This window comes from Xenopus laevis, chromosome 3L (assembly GCF_017654675.1).
Source record: "Xenopus laevis strain J_2021 chromosome 3L, Xenopus_laevis_v10.1, whole genome shotgun sequence".
Classification (NCBI taxonomy): domain Eukaryota; kingdom Metazoa; phylum Chordata; class Amphibia; order Anura; family Pipidae; genus Xenopus; species Xenopus laevis.
This window is the reverse complement of record NC_054375.1, coordinates 53,206,613-53,224,931: the sequence shown is the minus strand read 5'-3', so window position 1 is coordinate 53,224,931 and position 18,319 is coordinate 53,206,613. Positions and strand designations below refer to the sequence as shown.

At 38.3% G+C, this 18,319-nt stretch overlaps 1 protein-coding gene across 2 annotated transcripts in view; it reads right to left on the bottom strand.

Moving 5' to 3' along the window:
* grk6.L (G protein-coupled receptor kinase 6 L homeolog) overlaps positions 1-18,319 on the bottom strand; it is a 39,362-nt gene that overhangs the window by 13,798 nt on the left and 7,245 nt on the right. For both annotated transcript variants that reach the window (XM_018252207.2, XM_041586226.1), the window contains 8 exons: positions 11,547-11,647; positions 11,269-11,361; positions 11,125-11,188; positions 6,252-6,392; positions 3,505-3,695; positions 1,623-1,660; positions 557-646; positions 272-480 (listed from right to left, as the gene is read on the bottom strand). In XM_018252207.2, the coding sequence (XP_018107696.1) occupies positions 272-480; positions 557-646; positions 1,623-1,660; positions 3,505-3,695; positions 6,252-6,392; positions 11,125-11,188; positions 11,269-11,361; positions 11,547-11,647 (927 nt within the window). The remainder of the gene's footprint in view (positions 1-271; positions 481-556; positions 647-1,622; positions 1,661-3,504; positions 3,696-6,251; positions 6,393-11,124; positions 11,189-11,268; positions 11,362-11,546; positions 11,648-18,319) is intronic.

Sequence of the window (18,319 nt, the reverse complement as noted above, 5' to 3'; positions counted from 1 at the left end):
CTTAGGGGTTGTGTGAGGTTACATCTGCCATAGAAGTGGACGCTACAGGGTAGCAACTGGGGAGATATCAGGACTCAATACTGTTGAAGGGCTTTGGTGGCAATGGGCTGGAAGAGAATCCCAGTGGGCATTTTTAGCATGATTCTCTGTTGTGTTCTTAAATATACCAGCCAAATTTCCTGACCACATCCTGTATTTTATAGGCTCTTTTACAGTTCCCGGAACTTACAAATATTCCTAATTTTCTGTTAACTCCAAGCAATATACTCACCATTTTGCATAAAGATTGTGCATCAGAAGAAAACTTGGCAGAATACTCTTCTTGCCCTTCCTTTACAAGCCTCTCAACCTCTTCTCGTTTGATCTTTCTTTTTCTTTGCTGGAAAGGAGATTGGCCCTCAATCATCTCGTATAGCAGACACCCAAGGGCCCACCAGTCTGGGCTGAAAGTGTATCTCTCATTTCTTACCACTTCTGGAGCTGGATAAGGAAAAGAAATATGTTTTAGTGGTCAATCTGCTTGTTATTATTTTGGTCCATGTTTAGGAACACTTACCCATATATCCAACAGTCCCTACTCTTCCCTTAATAGTTTGATCTTCTGGAATATGTACTGCAAGTCCAAGATCCGAGATTCTTATATGCCCTGTTTGAGATGTCAAGAGAATTTTAATATCAGTTTAAGAGACAACATGGACCAGTCGCTTGTTTAACAAAACGGTATAACGTGTCACACACACATAAAGAAGAGTAACAGAAGTTCCAAATATTCAATTTTTCATACATTTAAACAATCAGAAAGTAATTCTCTCCCTAAGCCCTAACAGAAAAGGTTAGTGATGAGCATGATGTCAGGCCTTCTATGGAATGCTACAACCCAACTAATTTGTAAAACTTTATGTAAAATTGCTCGGGTGCTTTTTTAAAACACTTTTAATTTAATTTAATTTACATTAATTATTTATTTTCTTATCCGAGCTATTTACGTTTTTATTACCTGCCAAAATAATGAATTTTGCAATGGCACCACCTGCTGGTCCTGTACAGCCAAAGAGATATACCTTCAGAAAGAAAAGCAAGACCTGTTCTGATGTTGCTCTGCTAGGAAGGAGATGGGAAACTGCATCTGAGGCTTCTGATCTCTTTCCTGAGCAGACAGGATAATACTTTTTCCAAGTCTTATGTAGTGCATAATATATATTTGTTTTAATTTAAATGTTAATTGAACAAATAAAGAAAATTGACCTGATTCACCACTGCCCCAAGTACAAAGGGGAGCTTTAGGTCTCATGCCACCTATGTTGTCTCCTCACCGTCAGAGCTACAATAGCACCTGGGCCTGTGTACCACTGCTCTACGGTTATAAGGAAAGTTGTAGTCAGTAAGGCTGAGCCATTGGAATGTCTAAACCTGCCCGTGGAGCCATATTACCTTCATAAAATCTTTTTTTTGGGGGGGGGCTGGTAAGCACAAGAAAATAAATTATAGATTCACTTCTTACCATTTCCAGTATGCAAATAAAAAGGAAAGATAAAAAATAAAGATATAGCAGTTTTTAAAATAAAAAAAAAGACATAATAATTCTGAAGAAGTGTTACTTACGCACAGATGTGAATACATACCATCATCATCAAGCAAAATGTTTTCTGGTTTGAGATCTCTGTTAATAAAGAAAATAAAAACACATCAACATATTTTTTTCTTTTTCTCTTGCAGTGACCTAGCCAATTTCTCACAAACCCCTTATATACCCCCAGGAACCAAACCCCTTTAAAACACTTTGGCCCCTGAGAGGCCTCCCTCCCCACTAATGATGTGGGCTACCAACAAACCCCATTAACAGCCTGCTCCCTTGTACCCATGATGAAAGGCAGATTAGCTCAGCAGGATTAGGGCCACCTTATCTGCTTGCTTGACTTGCTTGCCCTGGTTCTCTGGCAGAAGAGCATGAGCAGTTAAAGGAGAAATCAAAAATCCCCATCCCCTTCTGTTCATTGGCCCCTCACTGCTTTCTCCATTCTTAGTAACTCAGTGGAAAAAGTGTCCCTGTCATGTACCTTGGCATATTCATGCAGAGCAGCGCAGCTCTCCTGCGCCATCTTCTGTATCTTTGGATATTCTTCTTTTCCTTTAGTGAATCTTCTGAGCTTTCCGCGCATTTGCAGTAGGCACGAATACCAGAATGGTCCCAATTGCGCATGCACGAAAAAGCTCAGTGCCAGCGCTCACTTCCGCGAGGAACCAGAAGATGGTGCCGGAGAGCTCCGCTGTGCTACTCTGCATGAATATGCCAAGGTACATGACAGGGACACTTTTTCCACTTACTAAGGAAGGTGAAAACAGTGAGGGGGGCCAATGGATGGAAGGGGATTTTTGATTAACAGGGGCTTTAGTTCTCCTTTAAAGACAAGGCTAGATCAGCTTCAACTGTGCAGAGAGATGGCGGGCACCAACCAGGTTATGCTACTCTGCAATTTAGCATGAAAATTTGGGGGAGTCGGGGAGTATTTAGATGCTTTGCTGGTGCAGTTGGGAGGAAGGCCTTTATAGGGAGCCAAGATTTAATCAAGAGGTTTCTTTCTCTTTTACAGGAAAACCCAAAGTGCCAAGCATTTCAAAAAGTAGACCCATAAGGCATACAAATTGCAAGAGTTTAATAAGTTATTTGACTTTTACCAAGTTATAATACCCACATATATATTCTGAAAACAAAAATGGATGTGTTATTTTTATTATAATTTGTCTAAGGAGAACCAATTTCTTGGGAATGCTATATGGCAGCTCCCACACCTATACATAAAAAATGTAATTAGCTAAGAGGACCGTCTCTGTCCGCATTTTATGGATTCTTTAAGTAAATGAAGATGCTCTTAAAATGCTCTTAAAGCATATGCCAAAGGTTTACTAAGTCTCTTGAAAATAAGTCAAAAGTGTGACATTTGTATTAAAAAAAAACCCCTGCTTTTTGTGCTGGCAGGACTGTTGGGAGCAGGTTATATATTTGTATTATGTAAGGCAAGGGGCACATGTGATTTCTCTGCTGCTGTAGATATGCTACAGGACAAAAAACTTGATCCCTGCTGCCCTATGTCTGCAACTGCACTAACAGGCACGGCATCCACACACACGTGGTGCTTTTAGGCTTATAAGCATATCAGCAGAAAAAAATTGCAAAATTAAAAAAAAAAAAATACATATATAATTGTATAATTAAAGAGATGAGTCACTTCTCCTGTCCGATAGGTCTATTTATCATGCTGTGTAAAAAATGGAGTGATACATTACCGGTGATGTTGCTCATAGTAACCAATCAGATCTTTGCTTTTTTGCTGATGAAATCTAATCTTTGGTTGTTATGAACAACATCACCAGTATTGCTTCACTTCAGTTTTTATACAACATGATAAATAGGCTCCTATGTGCGTGTAAAACATTGGAGGGCTTATAGAATGCAACACAAACTTGCTGGAGAGAAACACACGTTTTTTCAGGATCACTACAAACCTGTAAACTATCCTTTCTTGATGAAGGTGCTCCAGGCCGCAGCAGATTTCTGCTGCATAGAATATAGCTCTCCCCTCCTCGAATCCAGCATCTCCCATGTGGTAAATGTGGAATTTCAGATCTCCTCCGTTCATGAGGGTTAGTACCAGACAGAGAGCATCTTTAGTTTCATAGGCATATGCTAAACTAACCTGCCGGGGTGAAAAGAAAGTGAAAGTCTTTTAGCTGAACAAACCTTCCTCTGAATAGCTTCCTGAAAACTCTGCACTTGCAGTGCTCCTCGTTGTGCATCAAACCCAGAATCCCACATTAGTGACCTTTGTATGAGATAATACAGTACAGGTCTACTTCCCAGTACTAACAGTTCAGCAGCACATAGCATCATGCTCTTGAATCAGTGGCGAGACCAATGAAACATTTTTCTTTCTGACAATGCAAACAATATTACCATATTCTCAACATTACTGAACTATACTGCAACTTATAAAGGATGACATTTAGTCCAGTTGGTTAGAAAACTGGCAAGTCAGTCCATGTATGGGGAATTTCAGTTTAATGTAACCTTTTCAGCTGCCGGACCTCAAGGTAGTAAATATGTCAAATATTTTATGTTATATTAGATACTGATCAGCAAAAATACTAAAATGCTAAATGGATATACATATTTTTTTCTGGTTTGATGGCTAGGTGACTGTCACCTCAAATGAGCCTGGAATAGCTTTCTGCTAGGTACACAATATCCTTACAGGATTACCTGGTATACTACATAGTTGTTTACAACACCAATTAAGGATTTAGCAGATCCACCGACTACTCCTACTTCCTCTTAATTCTCCCAGCCTGTCAAATCCCAAATGACACGCCTGTGTAAAGGTTACGTTTTATGGATAAAAAAACAATAAAGAAATATTTTCAGAATTACACTACCAACTGCTCTGTAAAACAGGATACACAGGTATGGGACCTGTTATCCAGAATGCTCCGGACCTGGGGTTTTCAGGCTAACGGATCTTTCCTTCCAATAAGGATAAATTAAAAGAAAAATAAAATAGTTTTTTTTTTTAAAAAAAAACTGGATTATTTGGATAAAATGGAGTCTATGGGAGATGGCCTTTCCATAATTCAGAGTTTTCGGGTTTCCGGATGACGGATCCCTTACCTGTACTTAATATGTTGAGAAGCTGCGAGTAAAAAATTGTGTAGAGAGTGGCTTGGCTAGTAAACATGTGGACAGTTCTTTTTTACTTTATTCAAGTTAATAAAGACTTGCACTGCTTAATTCCGATACGCTACAATGGACCGGCACAAAATGCTACACCCATGGGCTTCAAGATTATACACTTTTATAAATACTACACCCAGATCCTTTAAGCCAAAGGGGAAGCTTGATGGTATTTTCTACTCCACAGCTAAAAATTAGGTTTTTAATTTGACACCACGTTACCCACATTTTGAAATGTGTATTTAGCAATATTTTATCAACAATCAACTATTTGAGCAGAACAGGAGCAATAGGAAACCACGGGGCAGAATGCACCAAAAATAAGGTGCATAATTAGTTTTTAACCTATTTCTATAATTTTATTTTCTGAAGAAGTTGTTTTATGCGTGCAAACCACATTTTACATACGTTAACGAATTTGGAAAAGGAAATGTGAGTGAAGGGGTGGGGTCTTGTCTGCATGTAAGATATGCAAGACAGGATATTTCATATCCTGTTCTTAAAATCTAAGTCTAACTATGGAAAGAATTACATTTGTAAAAACATTGTACAAGATTAGATAAACAGAGTTTCAGTTTTGTGGCATCTTATTCAGCTAAATGGAAGACAAAGGGTACTGTAGTTCTGTAGCTGGAGGCAGATGTTCTGTATAGTGATTTTCTACACTAATCTAAATTGTTATAAAATAAAACCTGAACCTTTCTCCAGTTGTATGGAGAGCCTACAGCTACATGATCAACCCTTAAGGTGCAATCTAGAATGCTTATGTTCTATGTTCCAGGTTCCTTTTTAATCGATGCATGGTGGTGCGTTTACTAATGCATGGCATGATTGAAGGACATTGAAAGGGTTAAATTAATTCCCCCTAACCCTATGGTAATGAGCAAGGCTTAAGTTCTGTAAAGTGCAGCTGCTGAGGTTTAACATTACTATTCAAACAAAGATTGTGCAAAGTAATGTAATATTGTCTGTCTGCACAGATTAAATACTACTCCGCTAGTGGAACTGAAATAATTCAGCATTTATTACCATTCTGCCACACCGGTAATGTAAATCAAAGGATTATAGCCCAAAAACTGCACTGAGCTTCTAATGAGCAGGATTGTAGGATGCTGAAAAATCTGATCAGAAAACTTTGGGTGGTTTCTTATTTCCACACATTTGGCACTCATGTTTGAGTCTCCTTCGGTTTCCTCCAACAGCTAAAAAAAAAACCTACTGGTTACCTTTACTTAGGCAATATTGACCCCATTCCGTGGTAGGTAGAACTAATTCAAAGTTCCACTTGGGAATGGACCAGTTTGAATAATCGAATTCTGTCTGTCGTACGTCAGCATTTTATAAATAAGACATGATTAAGATGGATGAATAGACTGAATATATTGTATATATATATACAAATACATGACTTTCAGTGGTTCCCTTCACATCCTGCTCAGCAACAGCATAAATACGAGTTGCCCCCCCCAACCCACCCACATATGGAATAGTTATCCCTTTAACCTGCAGGTGGATTTGTACTTACTACAAACCTGCTGTTGACTTTCTCTAAGATCTGCTTCTCATTTAGAGCCATCGATTCCCCTTTCCTTTTCTTGATGCGCTTCTTCTCCAGTTTCTTGCAAGCATACATCTTCCCTGTGGCTCTCACTTGGCAGGCACATACCTGAAATGAAAGAAATTCCTTGTTGGAACAGAACACAACAATTATTTGCCCAGAGAACATAGAGTTTAGCGTGCCCTCAAACAAATCGAAATAATGACATTATGCTTTTTCCCCACAAGCCAAAGGTGCATGCCCCCTAATTAAGAATTATCTTTGAGTGTGTTTTAGAGGGTCCTGTTCTAAGCAAAAAAATTTTAAACAATCTTCATTTTTTTATTGTTATTAGCCTTTCTATTCAAGCTATTTCCTCACCTACCAATGAGTACGGCAACCAAATAAAAGGGAGATTGCAAGGCCTTAGAATACTACTGGCTGCACCTGTAAGCTATGGGTCAAGACCCAACACTGAATCCACATGCTGTTTATAGTGGTTCCCAATGATCCCCTTTGCCTTAACGATAGCAGAATCCGCGGATTAATATGGGACCCATTAAAAGATGGTTAAGAGTTATTTGCAAGTTAATTTTAAAATTAACAGCCTCTATAAGACCTTCTTATTTTGTTGTTTATCAAGTTAGATTACAGAGCAGAAGTTCTCTATATATTATAGGGGGTATGGAAGACTACTTCGCACATGTACCCCATTGCGATAATTACTATTCGGCTGTATATATTTATATATACACACATACATATAAAATATATATACCTACCTACATAAGTCTCCTGCCTATTAAGCCAGTTAATGTGGGACTAACTAATTGGCAAGCTGAGGAGCTAGCCAGTGCCTGACATCTCCATGCCCCCCCTGTGCTTGCAGTTTCTGGGGGTTACACCTCTCTATTATGCAATAAGCAAAGATGTAGTGACATCTCCTCCTAGCTTTCTGAGGATTTTGACATTTTTCAGTTGAGAAAGCTTACAATCTGCATGTATCCATCCTCACATTCACCCTCTTATCCTCAGCAAGACACACTCGAGAGAACGTGCAATAACATACCCTATGTGCTGCTTGTGGCTTGTTTCATCCTTCCAAAAATACGCCTAATCATTCAGGGAAAGTAAGCAATAATATGCAATACCAAACTCTGCAGCTTGGCTGTATTTTGTTTTTTCATTCACAGGGCTTGAGATTTTAATATAGACAAGCCTCTGAAATAAATCAGACAAATTTTCAGCTGCTACATTTTGGCCTATGTTTACAGATCGCGGACCATAAAAGGAAGAATGCAATTAGGCCCTTAAAAGATCAGGCAGAAAAGGTCAGTGAAATCTCTAAGGAGCAAAGTACAACGCAGAACTGTGGATGCCTATGAGGGTTCAAGCAAAGGACAAGTAAAGGCAGATTACACTTAATGAGTAGAGGAATAGATTTGTTTTTAGGGGTCGATTCTTGGCCTGCCTTTAGAATAAGCCGTTGCGCAGGCCTCTGCTCATTCCTATGTATGCACTGCACACAGCTTTATTCACTTATACTAGGTGACAGACATAAGAGACGGCAGAGAACATGGATTACCGCTATGACACTCTGCAGAAAACGTGGAACACCAATAAAACAGTTTTATTATTTTATGTTTATGTTGCCCCTTAAAGTGGTTATTCACCTTTGAGTTAACTTTTAGTATGGTGCTGAGAGTGATATTCTGAGACAATTTGCAATTGGTTTTAATTTTTTATTATTTGTGTTTTTTTTTTAGTTATTTAGCTTTTTATGCAGCAGCTCTCCAGTTTACAATTGAAGCAATCTGATTGCTAGGGTTCAAATTACCCTAGCGACCATGCATTGTTTTACATAAGAGACTGTAATATAGTTAGGATAGGACCTGAATAGATAGACAAGTAATAAAAAGTCGCAATAACAACTGCAGCTTTACAGAGCATTTGTTTTTAGATGGGGTCAGTGACCCTCACTGGAAAGCTGGAGAGAATCACAAGCAAATGGCAAATAATTGAAAAACTAAAAAAAAAAAAAATACAAACCAATTGAAAAGTTGCTTAGAATTTGCCATTCTATAGCATGCTATACTTAAAGGTGAACCGCCCCGTTAGTTTTTTTCCCCCTCACTTAATTTTCTGCATTTCTATATGCATAAATTACAGCGACTACGTTTGTGAGCATCTAAGAACACGGGAAGCCAAGTCAAGGGAGAGTGATTGGGGTCATATCCTTGCAATTAATGCTTTCAAAGTTTGCCTGCCTGTCTAAAAGAAAAACCCCATTTTACGTTTTTCAGGGGAACAGGAAAAAATAAATGGCAAAATCCAGGAAAATGTAAAATAAGGGAAATGTACTATGCATAATATATAGGTGGGACCACAAATAACAATGAGGGAAACCCTAAAATTAGGGGATGTAAAATGGGGGTTCTGCTGTATTATCAAAGGGTCCATAATACAGACATATTTATATTTTTAACTCAACATTTGGTGCTGTGGTGTGTAAATAACCGCTGGTTACAGTTTAACAGATGTTGTATTGCCATAGTACCTACCTTTAGTCAATGACATTTAATCTTATGGGGCTATTTAATAAGAAGGAGCTACGTTTGCGAAATTTCTAATCAGCCTACGATTAAGTGCCAGATGGGCACGAAATGTGTATGGCTGTTTTATTGCATGTTATTTCAACAAAAAATGTTGTACCTTTTTACTGTATGTTTGGAGATTTTATTGAGTTCAAGCATATATGCTGCAATGGAAAACGTGTAATCACCTATAACAACACATCACCAGGTAGCATTTAATAGTTATCTGTAGAAAAGCAAACATCTTATTTGTTGCTATGGGTTATTGCATCACCAGGGCTAATTTAGGGTCTTTTTTTGTTTTATTTAAGACCCAAGGCTTGAAAAGACATTAATGGCTGATAAATTGGGGGAAAAATTAGGATTTATTCTGCATGCGTGAATTGTGGGAAAACATTTGCAACTATCTTTTTTTTTTTTATTTTGCTTTGGGGCTGATAAGCTGTATGCCAAAATCAATGTAAAACCTGGGAAACTAGCAAGCTAACATTCCAGTAGGCAGGGAAGATAAAGATATAAATAGCTCAGTGTGTGTAATTGGATATTGGCATTATTATGGAAGAACAGGTTTACCTGGACACTAATTTCAGTTACACAAACACACCTGGGGGTAAGAATAACTTGTAAAACATTAGCAGTAATGTGGGTTATGCATATAGTGTGTTGTTATATAACAAGTGAAAAGCACAGCTATAGTCCTGTGGGGCTTAGTGTAACAAACAGAAAATTAAGCTGACAAAAAAAATAGTTAGTTATTTTCCCTAATTATTAAAGAATTTTAAAAAGTATTTTCTTAATACTGTTCTGGTGAGGTCTGTGAAGATTGCCTTGCTGTAGAGGCAAAGAGACTTCTAACTGTAAAGTGCTATTAATGTGATACGGACACTAAAAATGACTCGAAAACATTCATGTACAGTAAAATAAGGTCATATTAACATCTCTTTAAATAGTCCTCCATAACATTTCAAGGAGAACTACAGCTTAATTAAAGAAGTAGAATAGAAATGTTGTACGTTATGTTTTGGGCTTCTGTACCCATCCAAGGCAACCACAGAATTGAAGATCTGTGCCCCCAAAGATGCCCCAGTAGCTCCCCATCTTCTTTTCTGCTGATTCACTGCACATGCTCTGTGCTGCTGTTGCTCACCGAGCTTAGGGATGTACTCAAAATATACAGTACACATAGAATACAAAAGCATCAGAATTTAATAATCAGTCCTGTAGCATCACTTTATATTATAGGGCAAACTGATTTTATGCTTGATAATTTGCAACAACCCCTAAGCTTAGCTTCTCAACAGCTGCTCAGAGCCCACTGAGCATGGGAGTGTCACATACACTTTCCAAGAGGGTGACCCCCTGTGACAAGTTTGAAGTCCTGAATCATTACTGCTATTGAGCAGCTGAAACGTTAGGCTTGTGCAATAAGTTCAGTATATAAAATATGGCATTTTTTTTAGCCATATTCATTTTTAGGGTTTTGTTCTCCTTTAGATGGACTAATTACTTGTAGCATGTATTAACATTCTTTGTGAATACTGAGGCCCCAGGCTTTGTCAACAAACAACTTTTATTTAAAATCATTTGACCTTTTTTCTTTACCTCTAATCAGTCGCTGGGAAAATCTATGAAGATCATGTTGCATAGGGTGCTTTGACCACTGCTATTTTCCACCTGATGGCATTGGTGATCAAAATACCTCATGTGACACTAGACTAAAGCCACACATGGGCTGAAATTGCCCTGAAATCTGCCCAAGTAGATTAGCATCCCCTCCTGCCTGCGTCTGGAACCATTGTGTTCCTTCACCGAAATCAGCTGCCTGTGTCTGCCCCTGTGCCCGCCTGTGTAGGGGGCTGATTATTTCAGAAGGCAGATTTCAGCTTCTGGCATTCTTAAAATAGGCCCTGGCATTTCAGCTACACAGAGGCCCAAATAGCCCCACCAGCCCACTAAATACTGACTTTCTATAGCACCTTATAGTAGCCCCTCTGGCATTTGCCAGAACCCACAGATTGCCAGTCCTGGCCTGACTACTAGCTTTAGGAATTACCCATATGGCTGCAGTACAAAGATGAACTGCAGAAAAAAATAACAGGCGCTCACAGAAAAGAGGCAAAGCAAGATTAGGTGCGTGCAGAAGGGTTTTTACATAAACAGGTTAGTTTGAAGCTGAAAATAGAGAACTACTCAGGAAATAGGAGAAGGTTGGACTGGAGTATTCAGAAAGAAATATACCAATTCTGGGCAAAAGACTTGTTTCTCACCTCTCCAAAGCCCCCCTTGCCCAAAACTCTGTACTGTCGGAAAGTGTTCTTTGTAACCGGTTGCCTGGGAATAAGACACACACATGGTCACCCGTGGGTACACAAAGCTGGGGCAATCACATGTAGACCATCCTCCCCTCTCACCTCTCCAGCCATTTCCATTGCAGAAAGCGGTTATAATACAAACTGTCCAAGAAATCCGAAAATGGAGCCATGCTCAGGAAGTCATGAACAAGCCTAAAAGGGGGGGGGGGGGAGAGAGAACAGGTTACTACCGTAAAGAAATAGATAATATTAAATATTCTGCACCACACACGGTTGGATCCAGGTAGTAATCCCCTATCTTTCCACAAAATATATTACATTACATGTAAAACAGCATATACATAATACAGTATATATTTATATTATTAAATACTTACTTTGAGGGTTCATTAAAAAGTTCTTTGCATGGATTTATTTCTAGGCTTTCAGTACAACTGACAACCATGTGCTCAGGGACTTCAGTGATGTAATCTTCACTCTACAAAAAAGAGAAATACACAGCACTAGTAGCACCTTTAATATAGGACAGTGTTCTTTAATGCCATCACACACACAGCACATACGTCTAACCTAGTGACCATCCTCTTTCTGTTTTCAGCACACAAAATTCAACCCCCCCCCCCCTTATAAGACTGAATTTGTTTTCTGCTATACCAGCCCAAAACGTGCAGTAATAGATGATCAGACTACTTCATGTACAAAATTGGATGGCATATGGAAAATAATGCAAATTATATTGAGGCTGTTGCATACAGTTTAAGGGGGTTATTTACTAAACTCCGAATGCAAAAATCCCGAAAAATTTATGATTTTTTTTTTATAAAATCGGACTTTTTAAAAATCACAAATTTTTCAGAATTTATTAAACCCAGAGGATGGAAAAGTCCTGTTGAGGTTGCATATAAGTTAATGGGAGAAGTCCCAATGATTTTTTGATGTGCGCTGGGTTTCGTAAAATACCCCAACGTTTTCAGGCAAAAGCATAAGAAATCTGAGTCATGTGTGCCTGCTATGCTCCAGTCCTGAGTTATTCTAAATCTTTTTCAGGAACCTGAAGTCCCAATTCATTTAATATATTCTCTGGCATGTTGCCAGAAAGTTCATCTTATTAATGGCCCTGGGCTCATGGATGTTTGCATTCCAAGGAAAACCAAGGAAATAATCAAAAGAATTCAATCATTACATAATTTATCCCTACTACTTTTTTTTATATAACTTTTGTTACAAAATGGCTAAATTAGTGCTGAGCCATTTTCATTTATGTAAGAAATCCATTTATATTTTAAGTTTATAAAGTTACTTATTTCAACGAACGTCATATGGCCTGCACTTTTTAAAAAAAAAAAAAGAAAAAAGAAATCCATCTAAGGAAAATGGAATAGAGGGCACTGTCTGTATTTTTATATTTTAATTTCACTTCAAATAAATCAGTTATTGCCTTTGCAACAAATCTGTGAATCACAGAGCAGTGTTTTGTGTGTGTCATAACAACAGCAAATGGTACCTTCTGCAACCCACCAGCTCCTCATGAATACAGTTATGCTTGTCTCTACCCTTCAAATGTCACTCCTGTGACCTAGACAAAAACTCCAGCAGTCAAGACAGAACAGTTCAGTGTAAAGATAACAACTGGATAAATAGATAGGCTGTGCAAAATAAAAAATGTTTCTGATATAGTTATTTAGTCAAAAATTTAATGTATAAAGGTTGGAGTGACTGGATGTCTAACATAATAGCCAGAACACTACTTCCTGCTTTTCAGCTCTATAACTCTGAGTTAGTCAGTGACTTGAAGGGGGGCCAAATGGGACATGACTGTTCAGTGAGTTTGCAACTGATCCTTAGCATTCAGCTCAGATTCAAAAGCAACAGATATGACCCCTGTGCCCCCCCTCAAGTCACTGATTGGTTGCTGCTTGGTAACCAATCAGTGGAAACCAAGAGAGCTGCAAAGCAGGAAGTAGTGTTGTTGCTATTATGTTAGACATCCAGTCACTCCAGCCTTTATAGATTACATTTTTGGCTAACTAACTATATTAGAAACATTTTTTATTTTGCACAGCCTATTAATTTACCCTTTTTTTATTTTTACACGGAACAATTCCTTTAAGGGGTAATTTCTGATTGCAAAGGCAGGGTGATAAGTCTAAAGAAATGGCAGCCTGCAGCTGGTTTTTGCAGCTTGATCCCTTAAGTCTCCACTGCTGGAGTTTTGTCTAGGCCACAGGATTGACAACTGGATAATCTGAATAATGGTGATAGGTCACTAAGCAAACCAACATATGCATGTAACATATCTGACAAAAAATTTAAATTATACTGCAGGACATATTTGGCTAACCCTCAAAATATCATGAAGCCTTAGGGGCAGATTTATTAAGGGTCGAATTGGAAATTCGAATTTAAATTCGAATTTTCTGTTTTTTTTTGGTCAAAACTCAAATTCGAAATTGCGATTTATCCAAACTTGATTTATCAAACCTATACCCTGGGAATAATTTGAATTAGATACCTTAAACCTGCCGAGTTTATATATAAAGTCAATGGGAGAGGTCCAGTGACTAATTTGAAGATGTTATTAGCCTTCCCGACATTCAAGCTTTTTTTCGGAGAAAAAACACGATTTGAATTAAGTCAAATTCGTTTAGAATTTAATTTCGAGTTTTCGGGTCGGTAATATTCGTTTGCGTTTTAGGTGTTCGGTTTTTTTCTTAAATACCCTCCCCAATCGAATTAAGAGTATATTCGAATATTAGAATTAAGAAAAACTCACACAAATTTGAAATGCGCCCCTTTGATAAAAGGGCCTCCCAATATCTCCCCTTGGCTATATGATTACGGAGTTTGACACCCCCAAATGTAATAAATGACTGGCTGTGCTGCATATTGCTTTTGGAAGCTGGTCTATTAAAGGCTTGCAACTAATTATTGGGCCAAAGACTCTTTTAAAAATATTTTTAAATTGATATCAGTGACATCAGTGAGGAGTGTGAAAATGCTGTTCCTCATACTCTAATGTGCCTCTGGCTTTACACAGTACTTAGATGAATGATTATGACTTTTGGTGTTAAATAGCTTTTTCTCAAAAACATTAATTACAAATTTGTTGTGGCTTTTAGCTTGCTTGAGACTATAACTGCTTTTGAAAGCAGTATTTCTGGCACAGCCCATTCTCTGCCCTATTGATTCTAACTTTTGAAACAATATAGTAGAAGCCTGTTGTTTGACAGACCCAGCCAAAGAAAAATGAGAGGCAGACTTCTGCTACACAGTTTACACTGACAATTAGGGTAGGACTATCCAGCGTTTTCTGTGCGATCCGACAATGCATTTACTTACCTTATTTCTGCTGCATGCGATTTGACGCCTGCGTTTTTGCGCAGCGTGTCGGAGAGCACAAAAAACGCCTGTGTAGTCCTACCCTTAGTGGTTAATGCATGACAGTTTAAACATTGCTTTTGAAGAGAAAATATGATTAATAATATTGCAAGCAGTTTTTACTTTCACTTATAATTGAATAAATATTCATATAACATACGGGAATATGTTATGAAGAAAAGAAAACCTGAAGCTGGCCATACACATACTGAAATCACAAAAGGATGTTGGTTAGTTTGAGGATCAGGCAGGTTAGAAAATTTCATCTACCGATAAACTGTGTTGACTAGAGCATGGTGCAGACAGGTAAGGGAGTGAAAAAAGTTCTAATTGTTTGTACTGTTGGAACCAATTAAAGGAAGAATATTAAGGGGACCACACCATGTAGAGACACGTGTATGGTAGTTATATAATTATACAATAGTGTGCAGCTCTGCTCTGTAAACAAAAAAATCTTAAATCCAATTTATATATGAAAATTATACAGTGGTCTCATCCCAGAGAACCCCCAGTCCAAGGGTTCATCAATTGTTTGAGAGAGTAAAGAAAAAAATTCAAAATAGGAAGAGACTCACTACTAGTAAAGCAGTCGCCCAAGTATTAATAAAAAATCTGTTAGGACATGCATTAGCCTAACGCATTTTGTGCCAAAATTACCACTTACTCATAGCCCCATTTTGGCACAAACGCGTTAGGCTAAGGCATGTCCTAATAAATATAATTTTATAAATACTTGGGCTACTGCTTTACAAGTAGTGGATCTCTTCCTATTGCCTGGATACTTGTACAGGATGGGCTAGTGTATGGCCAACTTTACTGAACTTATTTTATAACTTACAAAAGTAATATAGTGTTGAAATCACAGACCAAGGCAGAAAAGCTGCTGTTTTCTTTTTTTATTTTGTTTCCACACAACATGTTTCGGGCATCAAGGGCCCTTTTTTGTGTAGCTTGTGAGCTTGTATTATGCATATGAGCCCTTAGTTCCACTTCCAGAATTCAAGTTATTTATGCGGCTTTATATTTAGGTTTTTACACTTTTTGTTTGTGTGTGCGCATGCAATGTATTTTAGGTCATTCTAAAGTATAACTCATGTATTATTGTTACCGGCCCTTCTAATGTGTCTCCTTGTCGACGGGAAGCAGCTTTTTACAGGCAACGGAAGGTGAGAAAAATAGAAAGGGTTAGCTCTGCTGAATTACAGTGGTGGGGTCCTGAGTTTGTTTAGATCTGGAAAGTATCTGTAAGTGTTTGCAAGTTCTCCCCATGTTTGTGTGGGTTTCCTTCAGGTACTCCAGTTTCCCCCCACACTATGAAAACATGTTACACCTAGCTTCGGATATAATGGACCCTAGTGCGTGTGTTGTGTGAATGCGCTAGGGAAGGCCACAGGGGCAGGGATAGATGTGAATTATGAAAAAATCTCCATAAAACATTGCTCAGCTTCTTAGTGCTATAAATACAGCATAACAGAACAATTTGAGTACTTTGTTTTGGAAAGGAGCTGCTGCAATAGGTGTGTGGGAAACATAGATGCATTGCTTGCTTTCTTCCACCTCCCTGGTATAAATAAAGAAAATCCATGCACTGCATGCCTTACAGCCTTGGGGGTTACATGGCTCAGGGAGGGGGGTTAATATGACCTACTTGTCTTGATCCAAACTCCTGCACAAAACCAGCCTGTCCAGTTCAGGATGTTATGCAGAAGAGTATTTATATGTTAAGAGTTGCAAACATCTGGAAGTGATTAGGCTTACGCTTCTTTCTACATTTGATAAGATATGCACACTTAGATTTTCTGCTTAAAGAAGAAGCACTTCTAAAGAAAAATCTTGCATCATCAACAATAACTATGAAAATGAGCATACTTATGTGGTCATGTACTGTAAACATGAAGAGTCAGCTGTCTGGGCCACATATATATGGCATTTAGCAACCATTTTAGAAAAGTTAATCTTCCTTTAAAGGAGATCTCTGGTACCCCGTTGCTTCTGTTTCCTAAAAACTGCACCAGCCCAGGGAATTCCTGTAGAATTCTGCCGTCACCATCTTCTTCGGCATCTTCTGCCTTCTCTTTGTTTAGATCTGGGAAGGCGCATTAGAATAAAGGCTGAACTCTAGAGTGAAAAAACATGCCTTTTCATTCTACTGTGCATGCGACTGCCCAGGCCCGGAGAAAAGAAGATGAAAATAACAATTGTGGCTAATAAGCTTCTGCAGAAATACCCCAGGCTGATGAAGTTTTCAGGAGAACAGGCTTGGTGTATGCGATAAGTGAATATAATTCCCAGCATTTTGGCATCCACACCAGTGATTATACCTTTAGTTCCCTTTTTAGCAGTGACTCTTAATGTTGAAGGGTAATTGATAAAATGCACACTATCCTGAAACTGTAGGGCCGAGAAAAGAAAAATAAATCTTATTTCTAATTTGCATATTTCCACAGAAAATAACGTATTCTAAATGGATTTTTGCAGTAAACTGCAGCAAAATGGCTAGTGTAAATGACCCCAAAGAAATTAGGCATGATCCTTATTTGACTATAAGGGCAAAGAATCTTAAAATCACTGGTGGGGGGGGAGTTGTTAGGGACCCCCCCTCAGTGTTCCTAGTTGTTCATCTCCTACTGTAAGCCAGCACTCTACTTCTTAAAGGGGTGTTTCACCTTTAAGTTAACTTTTGGTATGTTCTAGAATGACGAATTCTGAGCAACTTTTTAAATTGGTCCTCATTTTTTTTTTTATTGTTTTTGAATTATTGTCCTTCTTCTTTTGACTCTTTCCAGCTTTCAAATGGGGGTCACTGACCCCATCTAAACAACAAATGCTCTTTAAGGCTACAAATGTATTGTTATTGCTGCTTTTTTATTGCTCATCTTTCTATTCAGGCCCTCTCCTATTCAAATCTGTGCATGGTTGCTAGGGTAATTTGGACCCTAGCAACCAGATTATGGAAACTGTAAACTTGAAAATTACAAATAATAAACAATGCAAACCAATTGTAAATGGTCTCAGAATATCACTCTCTACATCATACTAAACACTAACTCAACGGTGAACGACCCCTTTAAAGAAAATGTACCAGCCCGGGTATATAATGCAAAACAAAGCAATTTGCGCAAAAACATGTACAAATAATCAGGGGATTTACTAAAAACAGGACTGCTAGCAGAAGCAGAGGATGACTGGAGGGAAGAATTAGCCAGGAGGTTGTCATTATAGTTAAGCCGAGTCTGGTTAAGGGAGGCTGGTTAAGAAATAGATTGGAAAGAAATAATTAAAATAGTTTAAAGTATTACAGTGATCCCAAATAAGCTTGAGGTACACAGACAGTTGAGTTGTCACTACAGTCTACAAGTAGAAAATGGAATCAGAATAGCTTAACCAGATGGTGAGATTTTTTTTGTTGTAGACACAGCGACAACTGCAAAACTAGTTTTTCTGCATAGCAGCAAGGTTCTGGGAATGTTGATCCCTTTAATGGACACACAGCAGGCTTCTCCAGGACTTTGTAGTCAGTTTTAACATACCCCCAGACATACACATAATTTATATGTGCGTTTGCTTTCACCATTTATAGCATGCAACACACTTTAACATAATCAGAAGTAACAAGTGATTCAGGTTGAGTACCGGAAAGCAACAAATCGGCACTTAGCATTTACTGGCAGTCTGGCTGAAGAGGAAAAGGTAACAAAATGTCTTGTTTCTATTAGTAGCCAAGCCTGGAGCAAACTTTCGCTTGTTACTATACTACCATTTGGAAGTGTTG